Source organism: Stegodyphus dumicola, chromosome 8 (assembly GCF_044657685.1).
Source record: "Stegodyphus dumicola isolate Sdum_Otavi_A_Nest chromosome 8, ASM4465768v1".
In the NCBI taxonomy this organism is placed as follows: Eukaryota; Metazoa; Arthropoda; class Arachnida; order Araneae; family Eresidae; genus Stegodyphus; species Stegodyphus dumicola.
In genome coordinates this window covers 107302955-107325810 of record NC_140775.1, presented here as the reverse complement: position 1 = coordinate 107325810, position 22856 = coordinate 107302955, and the positions used below count along the sequence as shown (strand labels likewise).

At 31.0% G+C, this 22856-nt stretch overlaps 1 protein-coding gene across 7 annotated transcripts in view; it reads left to right on the top strand.

The window, feature by feature from the left end:
- Positions 1–22856, top strand: part of LOC118203952 (retinoblastoma-associated protein-like) — a 168095-nt gene that overhangs the window by 20217 nt on the left and 125022 nt on the right. For all 7 annotated transcript variants that reach the window (XM_085822241.1, XM_085822242.1, XM_085822237.1 and 4 more), the window contains 3 exons: positions 2781–2912; positions 4390–4643; positions 19039–19118. In XM_085822241.1, the coding sequence (XP_085678367.1) occupies positions 2781–2912; positions 4390–4643; positions 19039–19118 (466 nt within the window). The remainder of the gene's footprint in view (positions 1–2780; positions 2913–4389; positions 4644–19038; positions 19119–22856) is intronic.

Here is a 22856-nt window from a genome sequence, read left to right as displayed (position 1 = left end):
AAATCATTCATCAGCATAATAGTAAAGTGTACTAGTTAAAAGTGGAAGCTAAGAAATATCGCAGGATATTCTTTACTTTCCACTTTTAACTAGACATTTTTGAAGATTAAAGAAAAGTATGCAAGATACTAGTTTATTAAAACAGGCTAGGGAAAAGAAATTTAAAAGCACATTTAGTATTATATTGATGCATGATTTAAAAATAATGAAAGAACTTCTCTTTCATCTTTGGAGACCCTAAAATGTGTTTCTACTTCTAATAACATAATCACCAAGATTCAAAGAAAACTGAAAAATCTAAAGGATAAAAACATTTCGGTTGCATTTGCATTTGTTTGAGAGCATACAGGTGTTGTTGGGAATGAACAGGCCAATTTTCTTGCAAAACTGACATTCGTGTTAATCTCTTTTATAAGAAGGTCATGAATGCTAGTATTGTGTAGTCATGGAATCAAGAATACACTAATTCAAATAAAGGGAAATTAACTAAGAGGTTTTTCCCTTCCATGAAAAAGAGATTGTCATGTCATCATTTTTTTGCAAATTATAAAATGGCCCAATTTCTTACTGGCCATGGAAACTTTAAAAGCTATCTAATCAGATTTAAGTGGGGTCTAGAGACCTATTGTGATTACAGAGTTGATGGCAAGGAAAATGTTGAACATGTGCTTCTTCTATGTTCCAAATATGACAATAAAAGAAAGATCTTGAAACTGACACTGAAAAATATTAACTAGCCTCCAGACTTTTATCAGTTTATTTCCGAGAGAAGTATTATTTTTGTATTATTTATTTCCAAAAGAGTATCATATTTGTCAATGCATTGTAAATTTTTTTAATCCTTCATAATTTTGTTTTAAATTTTTTTTTACTGTTTATTATTTTGTATTGTGTTTCATACTTACTTCTGTAAGCCTCATGTGATACTTTTGGCTCATAAGGAATTCTTTTTTTCTTTTTTTTTTTTTTTTTTAATTTCTGTTATTTTAGATTTTTTAATTTTAATTTTATTTTTTTTTAATTTATGCCGAAACATTACAGTGAGTAGAATTTGTGGGTAGTAAGAAATTTGTAGTTTTGAATATATTTAATACCAAGTTTTTATTTCTAATGAATAAAATTCTGAAGCAAAAGTTATAGATAAATACTGAAAGGATTAATCATATGTTGGAATAATTGTATAAAAATGAGCTTATTTTGAAAGATACTTGCGTTCAGTTTATAAACAGCTGGATGTTAAAAATTGTTACATTACAGAACAAGCACACAACAAGCATGGAATTTGCATGAAAAGTACAGCTTGCTGGAATATGCAAATGATTAGCATTTCAGGACATGTGCACTTTAGGACAGGAATAACTCCTCAGAATGGTCAGATTGAAATGGCAACTTTTCATTTGAAAATTATGTTCTCTCTTTGTGTGTGTGTGTATGCAAGAAGTTATGTTATGCAAAGTTATGTAAAAACTTATGTGGAGTTATGTAAGAAGAAGGAACTAATGTCAGCATATCTCAGAATTTGATTGCTAGAGAACTGTAAGGGAGAAAATTGGGGATTATGGTACTGTGCAATTAAATCTTGTATTGGTAGAAGATTGATTGTTATGAGACTTGCAGTTGATAAATCCATGAGGGCCATGCAGAGTGATATGCGTCATCTTAACAGCCTTCATCACCAATGTCAAAAATAACAGATATCTCACTGACATTGCTATTAGGGACTATACAGCCACATCATGTATCCTGAATAGGAAAATTTTGATGTGTTACCCAACACACATCCAATGTAATAATATCTGTAGTGCGATTGATAATCAGCAAGACAACTATTGTTTTGGCTTCTATTGCTACAGCACAAAACTCTTTATCTTCTATAACTCCTTCAATGATAGACATAGTGATGTTATCTCCTTTGATAAATCCCACATTTGCCTATAGCATCAGGATTGTTGTATCCATGTGTGGATAGACTAAGGGAATAAAATGTTGGAAGTTTGCATTCATCGGTATTCTAGTCCAGTATTTAGGGTGTGCCATTGGGTACTCATCTTGCTCAACTCTAGTGTACTATTTGGTGCTTTATTCAATAAGGTTACAATGTTTGTTGAGGATATAATGTCACTGGTTGTGCTATACCTACAGAGCCTTCACCCGCATTTTGGGAGAATACAGGCTGACCAAATTGTTTTATGTTTTCTTAAATGCAGTGTGTTTGCTTCCTGGATCAACACTTTATTCAGATTTCTTACCAATTGAAAATGTGGTATAACACCAAACCAGTATGGCAGTTGAACTTAAGCATACACTTAAAGCTCTGGGCACTCTAATACCCATAATTATTAAAGTATATTATGTTAAAAAATAAGTATGTAATTTCATTTGTAGGTTTCAGGAACAGTGTTTTATTTGTCATTCAGAGTTAACTCTCTTGCTTACGGTTTGCGATGCTGTAATGTTCCAATGATCTAGTTATTTTAGTAATTTGAATTAAATTTCTAATTTTTTTTTTTTTTTTAACTAACATTTAAAGTCTGTTCAACTTCATGTTTTGCTATATAACAGCTGCTTTTATTACTAGAAGTAGATGCTCAGGTTTCTGATTTTTGCGTGATTACCTCAGAATTATCTTAAAATTTTATTCACTTTAATGGGCTTGTAAAATAAACATGATTCTGATAACTGCTTTCCTTCATGGTGTAGCAATTTTAATGGCCAACAGTGTATTTTAATATATGAAAAATGTCTTCATTATATTAGTTTAATGTAAATTTTTCTTTCAGTATTATGGATTTCTTTTCTGTTACATGTGTCCTAAAGTCTAATCATAATCTGAGTGACAATAGTAGGCAGAACCTTATTGCTTTAGAAAGAAAATATCTAATTGTTTCTGCACTTTATGATAAGTTCGAAAGGTGTGTATGATCTTTTATTATGCATTATTTATTAAACATATTAGAGTACTTTCTGATAATCTACACATGTCTAAAATGAATTCACCAGACTATGCACTTTGTTGCTAAAATATATTTACGTGGCAACCTAGTTATGTATGTGTGCAGTAAACAAGCATCAGTCATTAGTGTTTTTTTTTTTTTTTTTTTTTTTTTTTTTTTTTTTTTTTTTTTTTGCATTGAGTGCATTTTTTTTCCTCATAAGTAACTGTACTGGGACTGTAGAATTTGCTGGTTAACAAAAAAAGAAAGCGTTATAATGCCATATAAATATTCTTTAGAATTAGCATGCATTTCTTAAGCAATATGGTATTTTATTCAAAAGTAGAGAATGCAAAAATTTACGTACCGTGAAGTTGTCTTTTGTAAGTGATCGAATTTTATGGATTTAAAAAAAAATTTTTTTTTTTCTGAATGTGCATCAATGCGATATTTCTGCAGTTGCCTGATTTTTTTATATTTTTTTAATATTTTTTTAAAGGGAAAACAGTCTGCTGTGTATGAAAACAACAACACACATGATGCAAAATTTTTGTAATTCTTTGATGTTTACTTCCTTGTACAAAAAAGAAGTATTGTAATAGCAAAAAATGTTTGGTGTCATATTTCAACAGAAATATCCATTTGGAGGATTTATTTTTGCAGGAAGACTAGTTAAAGTACATCCTAAATATGAATATCATCCAGATGTTAGTGCAACTAACAGGCTGCAGAGAATTCTCAACAATTAAAATAATAAACAATCTCAACAGTCAAAGGAATTAAAGTACAAAGTGAACTTTTAACTAGTGTTAGAATGGCATGATGCAATATTTTTCAGAAGACTGATATTACCTTTTTCTGTGAGCTATTTTAAATTCATGTTTTTCAAAATGTTTCTTTTTTTTTTTTTTTTTTTGGTCCATTTGCTTGATTTTAATTATTGAATTTATAGTTATATATAATAATATGGGATGAAAACCAAGAAAATCTTATAAATATTAATCTTATGCCCTTGAGATCATTGAGGTCTATAGAGATTAAACATTAGCTATCATATTTTTTCTGAATTTGTTGGCAACATTCAAAAAGAAAATCATGTGATGGAATTCTAAAGATGTATCAGTTGGTTTGATTTTAATCGCCTGTGAGTTGACTTTATTAAGAGTGACATGCTTCAATAACAAGTTTTCTTCTGTAAGAATATGTATTTATGTTATAATTATGTTTGGGTAAAAATAAATGTTGTTATTATAAAAATGACTTATCACTACATAAAATACCCTTAGATGAACCATACTGCATTTATGTTAATTAAATGTTATTAAGAATAGTTATATAAAACTTTTTTTTTTAAATATTATTTAAATATTTTGCTGAGAATATTCATTCAGTTGTATAAATCCATATGCAATCTTTTTCTTCTTTAACTGAAAGGTATATTTTATGTCAATTTTAGCATGGTTGCAGAAATTTTTAGCATTGATCCTGCTCTTCCTAACCATAGAAATCAAAATATCACATGTGATCAAGGTAATGATTCTAACCAACTTATGCAACATCAAAGAACTCTTTGTTGGATGCTCTTCATAGTTGCTAAAGCGAAAGTATTATGGCATAGGCAAGAATTGCTTGCTACTTTCCATTTACTGCTTTGCTGCATAGGAGAAGTTGTCAAAATTACTCCAACATTCCTATTACTTCCTCCTTTTGGTAAGTTGTTTAATATCTCATGTTTTATAATTGAGACTTTTTTCATTAACAATTTTAACTTACCAGTTTCATCTGCTTAATGATTTCATACTTGAAATGAAGGATGTTTCAATTCTGGTGGGGCAATTCCTTCTCAGCCAAGAAAATTATATACAATGGCATCAAGGCTTGGTCTTGGCACTGAGTCTTTTCAATATCTTATTCAAGTAGATCTCCCAAATCCACTTGAAGCTAAGCTATTAAAATATGTTGATGACATGGTTATTTTAACAGATTCTTTCACTCTGCAAATTGCCATTAATAACCTGCAATGTCAATATAGTCACCAAATGGTGTGAAGACTGGAAGATAAAGCTTAATTTTAACAAATGCTGTATTGTAATGCAGATACAGAAGATATGCAAATGTACAAACAGACATTAAAATCAGAAGTGACATAATCCCCACTGCAAATTCATATAAATTGTTGAGTGTGACAGTAAATGAAAGACTCATTCAAGTATTGCATTAAAGAATTCCTTAACAAAGCTAATGCAGCATTTATGACCTTCTACTGCATCTAGGAAGAATATCAAAACATAAAAATTAAAAGAACCATGTAACTCACTTTAATTCGTCCAGTTATCTTAAACGCCATACCAGCATGGGCAGCAGCTAATAAAAACAGAGCCAAGTTAATTCTCCAAAACAAGATTCTGCATAGCATCGTAAGTGCACCTTGGTGTGTAAGGAACTCATAGATTCAAAATGACCTTCAAATCAAGTCTATTCATGAGCAAATATTAATTATTTCGCATAACTTTTTCGAAAGTATGCAAAACTCTCCCTGCAATGCAATACAGAATCTCGTAAACTATGACCCATCAATAGAAAATGTGGTTAAGTGCCCAAAATCTATTCGCCACAATGCTTCTTGGTGATGTATATATGTAAATAATTCAAGAATTGTGTTTTTAGTGTTTTTCATATTTTACCAAACAAAGCAGGTTTATAGACTTTGGGTTCCTGGCAAAGCAAGGATAAGGATTTTGCTTTCATATTATTTTCTATTTTTACTTATTTTACTCAACTGCATTTTTAACTATGTACAAGAAAATATTGCAAACAAAATTAATCAAAACTATGTTAATATCTGAAAATTTAAACTTGAATTAACATAATTTATCAGAAAGGCTTCTGATTCGTTCCAATGCATCATATGTTCTGAAAATCTCAACTAAAAAAATTCAGTTTATCTAAAAGAAATTCAAGATTTTAAATGCAAATTTTCTTTACTTTGCTGAACTTTGTGTCTTTTACCTTAGCTAGGAGAAACAAGAAATGTTGTTAAGTGAAATTTACCACAAAAGTTAGAAGAAAAGTATATTAATTTAAATATTCATGTATCACGTGACCCAAAGTGCTCTCAAACTTTTATAAACTTTGAACTTAGAAAAGAATGTAACTTAAATCTAAGGCTGAACTGTTTTAAATGTTATAGACAACTGGACACAACTTTAAAGATATGCTTTATAATTACTACACTTGCTAGGCATGACCTTTAATCTCAAAATATGTGGCTTTGCCACCTCCGGAATTCAGACCTCTGAGTGAAAGATGTTCAGTGCACAAAAAAAAGGGGGGACAGTTCTATAAATACTGGCCGATTGACAAAATTCAAATTGCGTTTTTCATGTCTCGAAAGCGCGATTTAGGATATATATTAGATTTATATATAGCACTATTCTAACACAAAATCGGACTTTTTCTGAAATAACATACCAATTTTTTTACATATTTCGATTCTACGACTCAAATTATGCCAGTTTTGTAAAAATCGTACGAGTAGTTTTTAAAATATTAGCTCTCAAAATTTTAGCCCCTCAATATTAATTGATTTTGGCAAATATTTATTAATATCTCTTTTTTTATTAAACCTTTTTTGATTTTTCCTTCCACACTTCGAAATTAAGGTTCATTCCGAATAAAATTCAGCCATTTTTTTGTGTTTTATTTTTAAAATTTCCATTTAAAAAAATTTTTATAAATTTTTCAAAAAATTTTGGATTATAACCTATAAAATTTTTACCATCACCTTAAAGTAGACGTATATTTAAGCATACCTGCAAAAAATTAGAGTTTTTTATTCAAAATCTTTTTTTCTAACGATAATAATTTCAAATGCGGTTTATGGATTTTGCTACAGTGAATTAATTGCCTAAGCTATTTTTAACCTTAGATTTCAAATAAATTTTTAGGGGGAATTAATTATATGAAATTGTTTTCGTTAGTGATGCAAAATAAATATTTATTAATACTATGTGAAAAGCTATTTTTTTCAATTATAGATATTATTCAAATTTTTAACTTTTTTTAAAATATTTGTAAGAGTAAATTTTTATCTTCAGCGTGTTATCGTTTGCTACTTTACTTTAGCTTCATTTAAATCAAATTGTCTAAAACTGAGAACTTTCGTTTGATGTTTATTTGAATTTTATGAAAATATTTTGTTACATTACTGCATAATTTATTTCTAAACAAGCCGTTGCTTATGAAGTTGCTGCTGAAAGAGTGGCTGATACTATCATCCATATTTTTAAAGCACAATATATTTTTATAGAAACATAATATTTAGAATAATCATTTTTATAAAAGTCAAATTATGATATAAAAATATAAACCCTCTAGAGATCGAATTAATAGAATTTCAATGATTATGTAGAAATGAACTGCAGCTCCTTAATAGCTGGGTAGGTCAGCAGGTTATGTGGACAAGTAAGAATAATTGTATAAATGACACTCAACATTCTGTATTCAATTACCAACAAGGGTATGATGTTTATTAAATGAATTAAAAAAGTTTTTAAACATAAAATAACAACTCATTTTTTGTCCTAAAATGTATTTTTCTGCAAATCCTATTTTCATTATATCCTTAAAATTCTGATTTAGAATGTAATTGTCAAGAACTGAATTCCAATCATCAATAATATAATAAGTGATTATTACGATTTTAAATAAATCCTTCTTATAAAGTAATTGCAAATATTTCAAAAGTTGTCCTTTACTATGCAAATATTTCTAATTTTATATTAATCAAGATTGCACAGGATATTATTTATTTGCACTTCAATTCTTACCGTCAGCTCTAGTAGAAGTTACAAATCAATTATGTTTAATTAAGGCATGACCAACTAAGTTTAGAACCAGCGTATTGGTGCCGTAATAGCAATTCAATTATTGGCGCCGTATCTTTCAGGTTTCTCCCGATTAGCAAGCTACATGATTTTTAATGAGTGTTCGGCTTTTTCTAGTAACTTCACATGGAAATCGCGCTTAAACTAGGTTATTTGAACATAGAAAGAACATGGGAGCTATTTGGTCGCAACAAACAATTAGTATTTAACAATCTTCAGATGCTAGGCCACTGGTGAGGCTCCAATTAAATCTCCAATTTAATATTTTATTTGTAAATATTTAAAATATTCTTGTATTCTTAGACCCAAAAGTTTTGTTAACTCCTTAGTAAACTACCAAGCCATAGTGCAAATGAATATTCAATTTCTTTTGCAATAATTGTATTCACTTAATACTCTTGGAATATGTGCTAAAGAAGGAATGTTCTCAGAAGATTAAAAAAGTGTTTAAATCCAGTGATATTAGGTTTGTCTTACAAGCTCAGTTATCGAAATGTTTCTGCAATTGCCCGAGTAGTTGACTGGTAAATGGCTGAGAATTAAGCAGATGATTTTTAATCTTACGTTATTCAGTCAGAAAACGTATTCCAAATGTTTTGTATTGCATGACAATGCATCTTTTCATTATTCAGTAACCAATCGGAGAACTGCTTCTGTTCCGAAAATAAGTATTTGTACTTAATGGTTCTGCATGTTCTTCAAATTTGTCTTGTGATTTTTTTTCTTTCCCAAAAACTAAAGTTGCCTCTCAAAGGAGTATGACATCTACTTTTAGAGGCATGTCAAAAACAGATCTCTACAAGCCTTCTCTTATATTACATGTTGTGCATTCAGACAGAAAGTTGCATCAGCGTAAATTCTATAATCTATTTTTATTAATATACAGTAGATAAATACTAAACCTTTTACTTCAGCTTCAGTAATTCAGAATTTTTGACGGAATTGTTGTCAGAACTAGGACTTGGAAGATAAGTCAAATTGAATATTTTGATATATCCAATAAATTCAAGGTCGAAGTTTTAATATTTTATTTTCGGAGGGAGGGGAAATTTTTTCAGTTTTGGTCCATTATCCTAAGTATATTTGCTTCGATTCTTTATTTTTTCCATAAAAGTGAAAATCTTATGCATGGTATACATATAACACATAGCTTCAAATTAAAATTTAATAATATACAGGGTGGTCATAATTAAAGTTCCACTTTGAAACGGTCATAAAAGGAAAACTACTGGATCAAATGTTATCAAACTTGGTAACCATATAAAGTAGGTCATGGGAATTGATTTTCCGCGAAAAAACAAAAGTTCAAAACCTCACCAGCAGGGGGAAATGGCGCTGTATGCAATATTGTCAAACAAAATAAGGGTCAAAATCTTACTTAATATTTTGTTACACGGGTTTAACATGTTGTATACCCTTAACCCTTTCGCGCCGACTGTCACGTCTACGTGCCAGCAACGAACACACTCACCTACCGGCCGACACGCAGGCGTGCCAGAGCATTTTCCCGTTTACTACTGACTGTCACGTATTTGTGCCAGTACCCTGGAACGTTTTAGAAACTATAATTTCTGCCACAAGATGGCACTGTATGTCCATATGGTTTCAGATACATGTACGTTAGACCTTCTACTCGAAATGAGAGAAGCATGACTCACATACACGTGTTTTTGATTATATAAACAAACGGGGAACTAAATGTTTCCGAATGGCATGATTTATGACGTCTCTTTAAATCGCACTTGGTAGTTGTTTATTGTAAGTAGAAGTTTTATATGTGCTAAAGCGTTGAGTATTTCCGTTTGCAGTTCAGTTTTTAGAAAATAATTAGATCTTGTTAGACGTGAATTCTTTCTGTTTTTACCGTTGCAGTGTCAAAGCGTCGAAAATGTTTAACAGAGCATAAAATAGCAGAAATGATGCAAAATATTTCAGATATTGATTCTGAAATTCTGATATTCTGATATTGATTCTGAAAGATTAACTGAAAGACATTTTCCAAAACTTTGTTCAGAAGAGACTGATAAGAAAATGAGACGACGATGCTTCATTTGTTCACATTCCCGGAAAAATCCTCCAAAACGACAAATGAGTTATTATGAGTTCAAGGAATGTAACGTAGGACTGTGTGTAGATCCCTGTTTCCAAATTTTTCATACGAAAAGAGAATTTTAAGTAATATATTTAGTTTTCAGATTTATAATGTTAAAAGTCATAAAATGGTGAGTAATTAAAATAAAATGTGTAAAATATGCATTTAAACAAGAAATAAGGTAATTAAAGTATATATATAAAAATATCTATAAAGCATAAGCCGTTTAAATACTCTTAAGAGCATTATTAAACAATGCATTGATACTTCGGAAATTTCATGGATTTAGGCTTAGTAGCAAAAAAGCCCCCGTCCCTGGAGAGACGCTCGCGGAAGACAATGCTCGGCCTCCGCGATAAGCACGCGTTTTCGATACCCGACTCGAAGGCGTTAAGAAACTTTGAACTAAGTAAATTACCATTTAAAGATGCTAAAGTCGATAAAAGTTAAGTGCGCCATCTGTGTAAGGGAGAAATTCGTCCGTGAAAACCACGAATTAGCGATTAGAAAATATGAGCTCGCAAATCAATCGCAAAAGTGCATACAATCTGGAAATTGTTTTCTTAGAGATCTCTAATTTGTAATGTTTTAAGCCTGAATTCGGCCCTAAAACATGAAGATACTGATTCAAAATGCTATTAATCGATTTGGGCCAAAGAAATCCCTCATGTTATCTACCTAGTTCCATTGCATTCTCCTACTGCATTCCATTGTATAGCAGTCATTCCACATCGTTTGGTGTGGAATAACAGCTAGTTTCATAACTGAACCATTTTTCTTTGAAGAGCAGTCGACAGCTGGACCACTGTGACTGCAGCTCGCTTAGAGTCAATGTTAAAATGTTTCGTGACATATGAACTGCAGTAACATGGTTTTATGCAGGGCTGGGCCCCACCTCGCATGTGTCGCACAGTTACTTAGGCAACATTTCTTGAATGAGCATCTTATAGGCGGACACTTCCCCACTTCTTGGCCACCTCAGTCACCAGACCTCAACCCCTGTGACTTTTGGCTATGGGGTTATCTCAAAAGCACTGTTTATGGTGATAATCTAAACAATTTTGCAGAAATGAAAAATGTGCTACAGGGACATGTCTGTAACATTCCTCCTGATGTGCTAAGAGCAGCTGTTGAGAATGCAGTAACAGGATTTAACTTGCTTTCGGAAAATGCTGGACGCTACATTGAACATGCTTTGTAACACGTTTCGGAAACAATTAAACACGTGTTAAACCAAAGTCTTCATGTCTTATTTCATTTAACAATATTGCATACCGCTCCATTTACCCCCTGGTGGTGTGTTTTTGAACTCTTTTTTTTTTTTTTTCCACAGAAAATAAATTCCCATAACCTCCTTTACACGATTACCAAGTTTGATAACATTTGGTCCGGTAGTTTTCCTTTTATGACCAGTAGTTTATTATTTTCAGTAGAATTATTTTCAATATTAAGTAGAACTTTGATTATAACGACCATGTAAACTAAGCTTTAAAAGTTTGACAGTTTGGTTCAAGTCCCAGCTTAAAAAATATATTTATAAGTATAAATTTTTATATTAATCCTCTTAGAAAGAATATTTTAAGAAGCTAATTTTTCTCTCACTTTATAGATTGTATTAAAAAAAAAAACATGATCTTTAATATGATTTAGATTGTTTCAGCCGATATATGAATCAGGTCACTCGGTGGTAAAGAATAAACACTGCTGGACTGTTTTATTTCTTTGTCATTTAGGAAAAAATCTTTTAATTAAAATATTTATCCTTTGTACTTTGCTTTAAACTTTATTTGTAGTTAAAATGCCTAGAAAATGAAAAGCTGTCTTCAATTGAAACACAGTTGATGGAATTGATATTTTAAAAAATTTACAAGATTACAAAATTTATGGAAGTGTAACAATCGTAAAATCTTAATTTTCTTGTGGTGAGCACTGAAAATAAATGTAGAAGGAAAGAAGAAAATTAGGAAAAAAAATTAAAACAAATTTGAAGGGGATTTAGGCTGTTAGAAATACCAAGGTGTTTCGAAAAGTTGGATGCTTTTGAATATACTTTCAGAATACTTCAAGGAATTTGGGTGTTCAAAGAGAAAACACTTGGATGTGTACACTAGCAAATACCAGCAATTGAGCTTATGCTAACAGAAAAGACAAAAACGATATCATTGCAGATTAAAGTGATGAGAGACCGGTTTTCGACTATATGTTTGTATAAATTTAAATTATATTATAGAACATCATATAACCATAAACGGAAAATCCCATGATTTCTTAGTCGAATTATTTAAATATTCATGAATTTATCCAGTGATGTATGTGGATGTCACCTAAAGACGTTTCCCCTCTTGATGAAACCAGTCTTTCCTTTCATCTCATGCCTTAACATACTTAGCCTCTAAAGACTGATAAAAGCTCAGACCAAGTACTGATGAAATGGATTGAACTGGATTATTAAGTTACGACAAAGCAGGGCTACCTGCCCTAAAAGTCCTTCATGAAGAACTTTCTAAGGGAAACAAACTGGCATACACGTTAAAGTGATAAAAACCACGAAAATGCCCATGCAACCAGCCCGTTTTCGAACCCCAGAGCGAACTACCAGTGTTCAACGACTGCTCGGCTGTTGCTGGCTTTATGGAATGGAAGGCGATAAATTTATTTAAAATGAATGTCAGAAATATCAAGATCTTTCGAAAAGTTGGATGCTTTTTAATATACTTGTAAAATGCTTGAAAAAAAAAAAAAAAAAAAAAAGACAAGCCAATAACAAGGAAAAAAATAAATTTAATATTTTTTTTAATTAAAAACTTTTTAATCTTATGATATTTGATTCTTGTGATTTCCAAAATAAAATTTTTGACTAAAATACGAATAACATTTTAAGAAACTAAATGTAGGATGATAAAATTGTGTAAAGCAATGAGCACATTGTTAAAGCTATTTAAAGCAATACAGTCAAACACCAAAAATCTGCCAACTCCTGAGATCCGCGTTGCCTCTCAAAATATAAACATTCAGTTTATGTGTTCCGGAAACCGCAACATTGAGTACGAAATATTGAAGAAAAAATACCTACCGAATAATGACTATCTTGTTGCAAAAAGACATTCCACAACTAGAAGAGCAGCTTCAGCCACATGTCTTTTTGCAACAAGATGTTGCACCACCTCATTGGAGTACCATCATTCATAGTTCTTTGAATGACCATTTTACAGGAAGAGGGATTGGGTGAAGAGGTCCAATTCCTTAGCCACCCAGATCACCTGATATAACGGAGCTGGACTTTTTCCTTTGGGGATTTGTAAAGGACAATGTTTACAGGAGGAGATTGTCGAACATTGATGACCTAAAAGCGAGAAATACAACCGCAATAGCCTCTGTGGATGCCAACATGCTTGCCAGTACCTGGCGTGAAATTGACTATCGACTTGATATTCTCCGTGCGACGAAGGGGGCACACGTGAAAGTTCATTGACAAGAGTCATGAAACTTTTTGAGTCTATCTAACCATTTATGTTATTAATTTTAATCTATCTTTATTATTTTATGAGTTATTAAACATCAAAATGGGTCCAGGACTTTATAAACACCCTGTATTTAAAATGCTCAGTTCAAATGAAAAAATAGTAAATTTGAAGAGACAATGGAACACAAACAATTAAAATTAAAGTCTAAAAATTTAAAAATTACCTAAAATAATAACTGTGATAAAAATAAATAAATAAATAAATAAAATTATAGAGAAAACTATTTGAAAAAAATAAACCTTATATTTAAACTTATGCAGTTCTAATGGGTAAATAGAAATTTTTAAAATAGTTATTTGAAAGAAACCATGCAGCTTAAACAATTAAAATAAAAGTGGAAAAAGAAAGAAAAATATTTAAAATAATAACATAAAAATATAATATAAAGAATATTATTCGGAAGAAAGAATGTTGTCATTTTTTTCCCTCTCACGGAAAAGGAAAGTAGGTTGCCATATATTAAGAAGTTCCGCAAGTGAACTATTCTTGGTGCAAACTAAAAAAAAAATCGGCAATATAAATTTGTGAATTTCTCCGTAAATTTCACACCAAATTTTACAAAATTTAATATTTAGGCATAATTTGAGTCGTAGAATTGAAATATGGAAAAAAATTGATATGTTATTTCAGAAAAAGTCCAATTTTGTGTCAGAATATCTATGTTAGAATAGAGTTATATATAAATCTAACATATATCCTAAGTTGCGCTTTCGAGACATGAAGAACACAATTTGAATTTCGTCAATCGGCCCAGTAGAACTAGAGATATAGAACTGTCCTCTTTTTTTTTTTTTTTTTTTCCCCCGCACTGTACAAACATGCATCTAAATTTTTAACTGCCACAAATGGTCAATGGCAAATAAAATCTATTCTTGAAAACTCTCTGTAGTTGAGGCCAAATGGCAAAAGCCTGATTTACGATCTACAATTTTAACTCATTTCTTTCTGCCGTATCAATTTAAAGGCTCAGTATTTCAGTCTTTGAAGGGCATTTTTTTAATTAAAAATTATTATGATTTTTATAGTATAGCACATTTCTGTAATTTTTTTAAATATCATTCTTCTTCTGCGGAGAGTTGTATGCTAAAAAAAAAAAAAAAAAAAAAAAAAAAAAAAAAAAAAAGGAAGAAAGAAATATTAAAGTGGCATTCAGTAGGAAATAACAATACCTAGCTTCTTGCAAAATGGTATATTCAGTTAGAAAGCATGGTCATACTACATCAGCATCCTTTATAGCTAAGTGGACATAGGAAACTGTTAGGAATAATGCATTAGGTATGAAGTAAAAATTAGTAAGTATTTTAAATATAGCTGATTTTTGAAAAGTTGTGTTTTGTTTTAAACATTTGTATGTGTAAACATATTTTAATGGCAAGGATTATTTTGCAAGTGTTTACTTTTTTTTTTTTTTTTATTTTTGTTAAAAAAAGTCTATGGAATTTTATTAAAGACTATAGAAGCAATCTATTCTTATTCAGTTCAAGTGAATAGATAAAAAATTATATTAGGAAACAAGAGTTTACATTACGTTTTGCAAAAACTAGAAAAGAACAGGATAATTTCTAAATGCTGGTGAAATTTGAAGAAACTCTTAACCTACCTTTTTGGTGAATGCGCTGGTTGAATAGTGTTTTCATGTTCTTCACCATATATAATCTGAATCTATATGATCCAGTTTTCACTAAAAAAAGTCCTAATTAAATCATTGCTTCTTTTAGCCTGATAGCCTTTGGATGTTTTGCCATGATCAGTTAACAAATTTAAATGATCCTTTTACCGTCCACTTTTAGAAAAAAAAAAAAAAAAAAAAAAAAAAAACTGAATAAATGATGCCTCCCAGAAAACTGAAATTTACATTTTGTATAAAAATATTTTAGAAGAAAAACAATAAGATTGAGTTATTTTTATATTTATGAAATTAACAGATCAATCACATTTAACTAAAGATGGAAATACAAATTAAACCTGTACAAAATAAATTTAACGAGATGGATGAGCTTCTACTGATTTTCTAATTTAATTAATTGATACTTACTTTAATATTCAACTCCATTTTTATTAATAATGTTCTCAAAATCTCTGCAATTGATTTTTTAAGAAAATTTTTATTGTTAGATTCATTACTGCACTGAACTCCCATTGTCCTAAATAAGATGAATGAAATGATTTGAAAATTTCTTTACAATATTCCATAAACTAAGATGAAGTTCAAATATCTACTCCTGCAGCAAAATTTACTGGTATCCAAGTTTAAATTTTATCTCTTCATTTGCTTTCAGCTCTATTTTTTAAAAATATGTTCTCAACTTCTTTTTTAGAAAATACTTGAAATTCAATTCCTGACCTTTTATATGTTGCCAATATTTATGTATATCTGTATCATTTTCTCCTATAATTGACAAATTTAGAAAGTGACTCAATTCTCCTCATTTTAAATTCCTTTTATGCTTTTAAAACTTTGTCACAAATGCAGAAATTGCCGTTTAGATTTTGTTAGATTCAGCTCATGATAGATGTTCGATTTATTAAACAAATCTGTCAGATAATTTTTATCTAGTTTTAAATTTATCAGGTTTGCTTTTAAAGTAGCATCTTTGCATATCTTTAAACTCTAGCACTGAGTTGAAAAGTTTGAAAAACTTCTCGTTCAGGCTCCCTTTGATCACTTTTATTTTCAGTACAGAATTTTCAAAACAACTTATCATTCAAAGAATTATTTCTGATTTTATTTACTTCTCTGATGACAAGATTAAGTGAGCTGTGTTAGTGTTTACTCATACATGTTACTACTAGATGTTATTAGGGGAATAACATTGTGCATGGCTAATAATAGATTTGGTACCTCTGCTTTCAAATCTGCCATAAAACATTGTAGTGTTAAACTGTTGTTTGACTTTCATCAGTAACATTTGACATTATTTCATTCAGGGATATTGTTTTCTGTTCAAAAAAATCTTTAACATGAAATAGCGATTTTAAAAAAAATAACTCTTGGCACATTTTTGAATCACTTATGAAATGCGCATAAGCAAAAGGTAAGGCTTCATGCCCCAGCAAAGTTGACTCATCAAGTTAATGTTGAAAAATGAGGTGTTTTTGAAAAGTTACAAAGAGAGTTTTTCAATGTTTTCAGCTTAATCATTAAAGTCCTTGAAAATAATATAATTTTTATTTTCTTATTAGGACAGACTTTTGCATATTTTCTTGGAGATTGAAAGCTTTCTTCTTTTGAAAAAACATTTTGATATATTAGACATATTGGTAACATATTATTTAAAGGAGATTTATTGACAGCTTGCATTTTTTCTTGTGTTCAGGCATAGTAATAACTGAAATTTAAAAAAAAAAGTAAGGTAATTTGTATTAAAGGAAAAAAATCAAAGTCGTTTTCCTAAGAACTATTAAACTAAAAGTCCTTCAAAAGAAAAATTCTTGAATCAATTTTTTTATTTGAATACTCATCATATTTTTTCAAACAGAACATCCAGATCAAAATTCTTTGACTCAAAAGTCAGTTTGTGTCCCAAAGTTATAAAAAGAAACAGTAAGATTCTTCTCTTTGAATTATTGTTTTTATATAAAAAAAGTTTTAGGGTTTAATATCTGAAGAAATATTTTAACAGATTATTTGTAACAAAATACTGGTTTTTAGCACACTGTTTATTAAAACTTAAATTAAGCTTTTGTACCTTCTAAAATTCTTTATTTAATAATGTTCACAAATTTTGTAATTTATTTGTGACATTTTAATAATATTATTTTTTCTGTCAGTATAATTGTACGGTAAAACTCTAATTATCCAAACTCCGACTATCTGATTTACTTTCAGAATTTAAGAAAGAAATTAAGACGAAAATGTTTCGTCTTTCACCATGACTTCTAAAGGAAAATGGGTCATGTTATTGTTAGCGTATAAACTAAAAATTATAGAGCAATCAGATAAAGGAATTCTGGGTAAACAGTTGGCAGAGATGTATGATGTCGGACAATCAACGATTTCAGACATTAAAAGGAGCAAATGGTTTGTGATTCGTCAAACCCTAGCTTTCAGATTCTAAATGATAATAAACTTATTGAAAGTGTAAGAGGAGAAAGTGTTGAGGAAGAAGATGACCTTAATGTCAAAGTTGAAGCAGACATGGGATCATCAGCTAGTGAAGTGTTTGCAGGCCATGCAACTGAGTTGAAGTGGATGGAGTGTCAGCTTAAGTGTGACCACATGCAACTTCTTGTCAAGCAGATGCATGACTTGGCTGCCCGAAAACGGATGAAGACAGTCAAACAGCTTACTTTGACCGAGATGTTCAGCAAGCAATGACTGTACAGTGCGCTATATAGCATGTATGTAAGAGTTTTGTCTTTTCATTTTAATTAATTAAAACCTCTGTTTCTTTAAAAATAGTTTTTCCCCCATTTTCAACATACAGTAATTAATTAAAGTGTACCTAGAGCCTTTCTTTGGAAAAATCCAATTAACCAAATGAGGTTCGGTCCCAATTGATTTCGATAATTGGAGTTCTACTGTAATTGTTTTCAGTAGAGCAGGGTAAAAAAGGGGGAACATGAAAAATGAATGACTTTTTTTAAATGAGCTTTTGATTTCTAGTCATTAAATTAAAAAAATGAACATGTTTTATAATTTTGTCATTAACTAATCAAATCTCTCTTTAATCTGCTCTGCATATACTGTACTGTATGCATTGAATACTAACTGGTATTTTCTGATTATCCACACTGCAATTGAAAAGTTTTAAACTCATTGGCAACAGGTTTTGTTCAAAAACACCCCAGGGAATGGATTCATGAGTCTTCTACCCTCTTTCCCTACCACTAAGCCTCTCAAAAGGACTTTTTGACTTGCCAGTATTTAAAAGCCCCATGCTGCAAAGACACTAGCCACTTATATACATACAAGCCATCTCTGCAGTTTGAACTCAATCCCATTGATTTGGCAGCCAACATCTTTAATCACTATACTGGTCAAGGTGGCATAAAAAAATATAAAAATAAATCATTTCTACTTTTACTTCATTATTATTTCTAAGAAATAAGACACACTAATGAAATTTTGATTCATATATTACACTTGCTTTGCTAGGCTACTTTCTGATAGATTGTGAACAAATAAAATCTTATCTTAATCACATTAGGCATATATAGATTCTCTTTGCAACTATCTTGGCATGTCAGTGCTAGTTAAGAGTGATTTATTCTTAATGAAGCATGAAATGCAATGATGCTTGATGAAGCAATATCCTGTTAGCAGAATGTTTATAAAATGCTTTGTATATAAAATGTGCTGATTTTAAAAGTTTTTTTAACTTTATATTTAATTTATTTTATTTTGTCAAACCTTTGGACAACAAATTGTAATACTTCTCATAGTTGTAAAGACTTCAAACATAAGGACATGTGTATCTTTGATGACAATACATGATAACCAGTAACCCCTCTTTCTGTGCAATGAGAGGTTGAGTTTAGAATATGTGTAGAATTATTGCTTTTGTGTTTAGTGCATGGCATTTGTCAATCAGCTTAATTTTAGACTTTTTTTATATAACCTAGTTATTGTATATAATACATTTTTGCTTTGTATTTTTCAGATAGTGTAGTTGCTAAGAGTGAAAGTTCATTAACAGTTTTGGGAGTTCTTAGTAGTCATGTCAAAACAAAATTTGAAGAAGTAAGTTTTAAAATTATTTGAAAACAGATAGCTATTTAAACAAACTGGTGTCTGTATTTCTAAATAAATTTCATTCTGCTTGGTAAAGTTTGCTATAATGTTTTATTGGCTGTATAACAAATGTCTCAAAATACTCTTATGAAACTTAATTTGTGTGATAAACTTATCCAAATTATAATTTTTAACACATGTTTCATAAAATTCATATAGATGAAAGATTTTTGTGGGAGAAATACATTGTAAGAAAATCTGATTGATTAAATGTATTTTAATTTAGGAGAATTTGTTTAAAACCTGAAGAAATAATGTAATGCAAAAATAAAAATGGAAAAAAAAAAGTTTTGTTGTGTTTGTGGGTTATATTCATTCTCATAAAAATTTGGTTTACAACAGTTAAACTTTATAATTCATAGTTGATAGATTCTTTGAAAGCAATAGCTTGTGACAAATCATGCAATGATCTGCACTTTAACTAGAATTTGAATTCAAGTCATGTTTTCTGGACAAGTGCTGTACTAGCTAAGCTATACAGAGCTGTTGATGAGTCTCTGAATTTCTACGAAACCATGAAATTTGATTTGAGCTTGGCTAGTTCATTCAACTACTGTCTAACTGGGCAAATGCGTCATTATCGTTCTTTCTGTACATTCAGCCTAACCAAATATAGTAATAACCAAGATTCTCTCACTTTGAATGCTAGTGTAACAACTAAACTGTGACTGGAACTTAGTCTTTCCTACTTGTGAATAAATGCTTTACCAGCTGAGTTATCTGAAATCTTTGATTAGTCCTGCAAAACTTTTAGAAAATTATAAGACCCATAGTTTACTTGAGAAATATTTTTGATTCTAATCTAATTTAGTATGCCCTTGACAATCAAATAGGCAGATTTATCTTCTAAGTTAGACTGTATCAAATACTAATGGTGCACATTTCTGTAAGAAACACCTTAAGGAATAATTTTGAATTTTTTATTTTCACACTTGAAAATAATAGCATAGTTCTTGAGGTTACTCATTACTTCTGGAATTTTCCAGTATTTTAGATATATTTCTTAACCCTCTCAGTGTTACAGACAGAAAATTCTTTATAGAACGATGGCTTTCGTATTCATTACACATGAAAATTTCTGCAAGCTTTAAATGTAATATTCGATTTTGGATCCAATCCCATTATATAATCCAATTATATAAGGTACAAAGAGAGAGAATCATTTTTTTAATTATAATCAAGAAAATATTATTTATTCATGACATTTTGAGGAACTCTGAAATTTCAGGGCTAAAGCCATAACGCTTGAAGGCTTAATAGGATGAATATGTTTTTCTTTCTTCTTGTACATATTTTGTTTTCCAGTATCATTTGTACAGCATAGCAAAATCTAAAAAAAAAAAAAAAAAAAAAAAAAAAAAAAAAAAAGTTTTATGGAATAAAAACTATTTGAATAAAACATATGGAATAAAACAATACAATCATCTTGTACTCTGCATTATTAAAATACATTCATTTCTTGCATCAAACAGTTTAAGAACTGAAGACTTTTGAAAGCCTTGGTCTATAAGGTATTTTTCCCGCCTTCTTAGCATGCCTTCGTGGTGTGGTGGTCTGCACGCTGGGCGTGTATTCCAGAGGTCCATGGTTCTATTCCCGGCAAAGCCGTTGCTCATTTTTCAAGTCTCCTGCTTCCAAAAAATACCTAATGTCTCTACAGTCGCGCCCAAACTAAAAGGGTGTTGGATGACGATTCTCCACACCCAGGATTTGGCGATTGGGTCCTCTAAAAAAAACCTAGTTGCTCTTTAAAAGGGGGAGTATATAAGGTATTTCTCCCACCTTCTTAGCGTGGCTTTGTGGTGTGGTGGTCAGCATGCTAGGCGTGTATTCTAGAGGTCCATGGTTCGATTCCCGGCAAAGGCATTGCTCATTTTGCAAGTCTCCTGCTTCCAAAAAATACCTAATGTCTCTATAGGTCTCATCGAGACTTATCATTGTATGCTCATATAGATGACTAAAAGCTATTCTCAATTTAGCCTCAAGCTTTATAGGTTTGCAGGTATTGGCTTAAGTATGTAGTGTGCAACAAACTTGTAGTCTAGATGATAAATAAGAAACATGATAAATTGGTGACATAATTGCTTTTGTGGCTACTACATCGAGAAAAAAATTAATGCTTTTGGAAATAGCCTTTTTGCAATAGTGGGTAATATCTGCATCACACTGTTGCAAATTTTGTATGTAAATAGATTATGTGTTATTTCTTTGGGAGTTAGTGCAATCACATGTGAAACTGTTGCATTTTTCTGTATAATATAATGTAGAAAGTTGAGTGGTGTGATGCTACTTTACTGGGAAAATAAGAATACAGGAGGAAGCCTATTAAACATTGAGTAAATGACTATTTTGCTAAATTGGTAAGATATCAACAAGCTGACAAGGGTTTTGGTGACTAATTTTTGCTGTCAAATTTGGCCAAAAAAAAAAAATATCTCCAAACTTGGCAGCCATTTGGTGACATTTTGGTCTGGTCCCTGTATGACTGTGGTAGGTATTGTAGTTGAATAAATGTAATTGATTTACTGCATTAACTGTAACCATAATTTGGCCGTCTTATGCTTCCAGAAATTTCGAGAAGGAAAGTACTAGAAATATCTCAGCTGGGCGAAAGCTACATAAGACCGGAGAGAATGTCTGCTTTCAGCTTATCATCGAAGAGAATGCTTTATCATCGGACCTACGTGCATTCAATCTATTTACAAATCTATATGCACAATTTTTGGTGTAGTGGCCAGGATGATGGGAGAGGCCATGGACTATTGAAGGCTCGATAGAAGTAAATTTTTAGTCATCTATATGGACATGCAAGAAAGTCACTTTCTTGCATATCCTTCAGAAGTTTTCCTATCTCTTCCTGTTTAGAAATCGTTAGATGTCTTGCATGTTGCTTGATTGGTGGATGATCCCCGCTATCAATTCTATACTTTGTCAAACTAGTTCAATTCATGTCAGAAGATGAGCAGGAGAAAGCATCTTGAAATTCTTGTGTGATACATTCGGCAGCACTCCTTTCTTCATTGTTTAGTTGCACATTCTTCAATAACTCCAATATTATGGTCTCTGAAGACACAGATTAGGATGGGTTACTGTTTTGTTTAATGCAGGTCGCTGGTGTACATGCTGCAACCACTTCATATTTCCTAATGACTTTTGCCCTTTCAATTAAATTGGCAACTCTCACTGGGATAATGGTCCTTGATAGGTTGATGAGTTCCAAGGCTACTAGTACTCCTCACGAGGGGTTACAGTTCTTGGGATATTTCATTATACCATACCACAATTTTCTGTTTTCATCTATGGATCCAGGAAGTAAAAATTATGTTCTTATTGGTACTGTGATATCATCTTGAGCTATGATTTGGTGGGCCGATTTAACTCGTTCAGCATTGATTCCAAATAGCATTATGTCAGAGGCAGAATGCAGTTCGTTATTTTTAAAGTCGAAGCATGCAATGAACTCCTTTGATATGTCCCACTGAAGAGTCAGTTACTGCCACTACTCATTACAGAAATCCGAAGTGCTTTAAAATTCGGCTTCTCTTTATCTGGCAACCTCCGCCTCACGAGATGGCCACTAATTATTTCCCTCCTCCTTGCTACAAGCAGTCTTAGCATCCATGCCCTGGGATTTCTGTAGTTCCTTCATATGTGGCCTTCAGCATTGCAGTTCCAGCACTTTAGGGT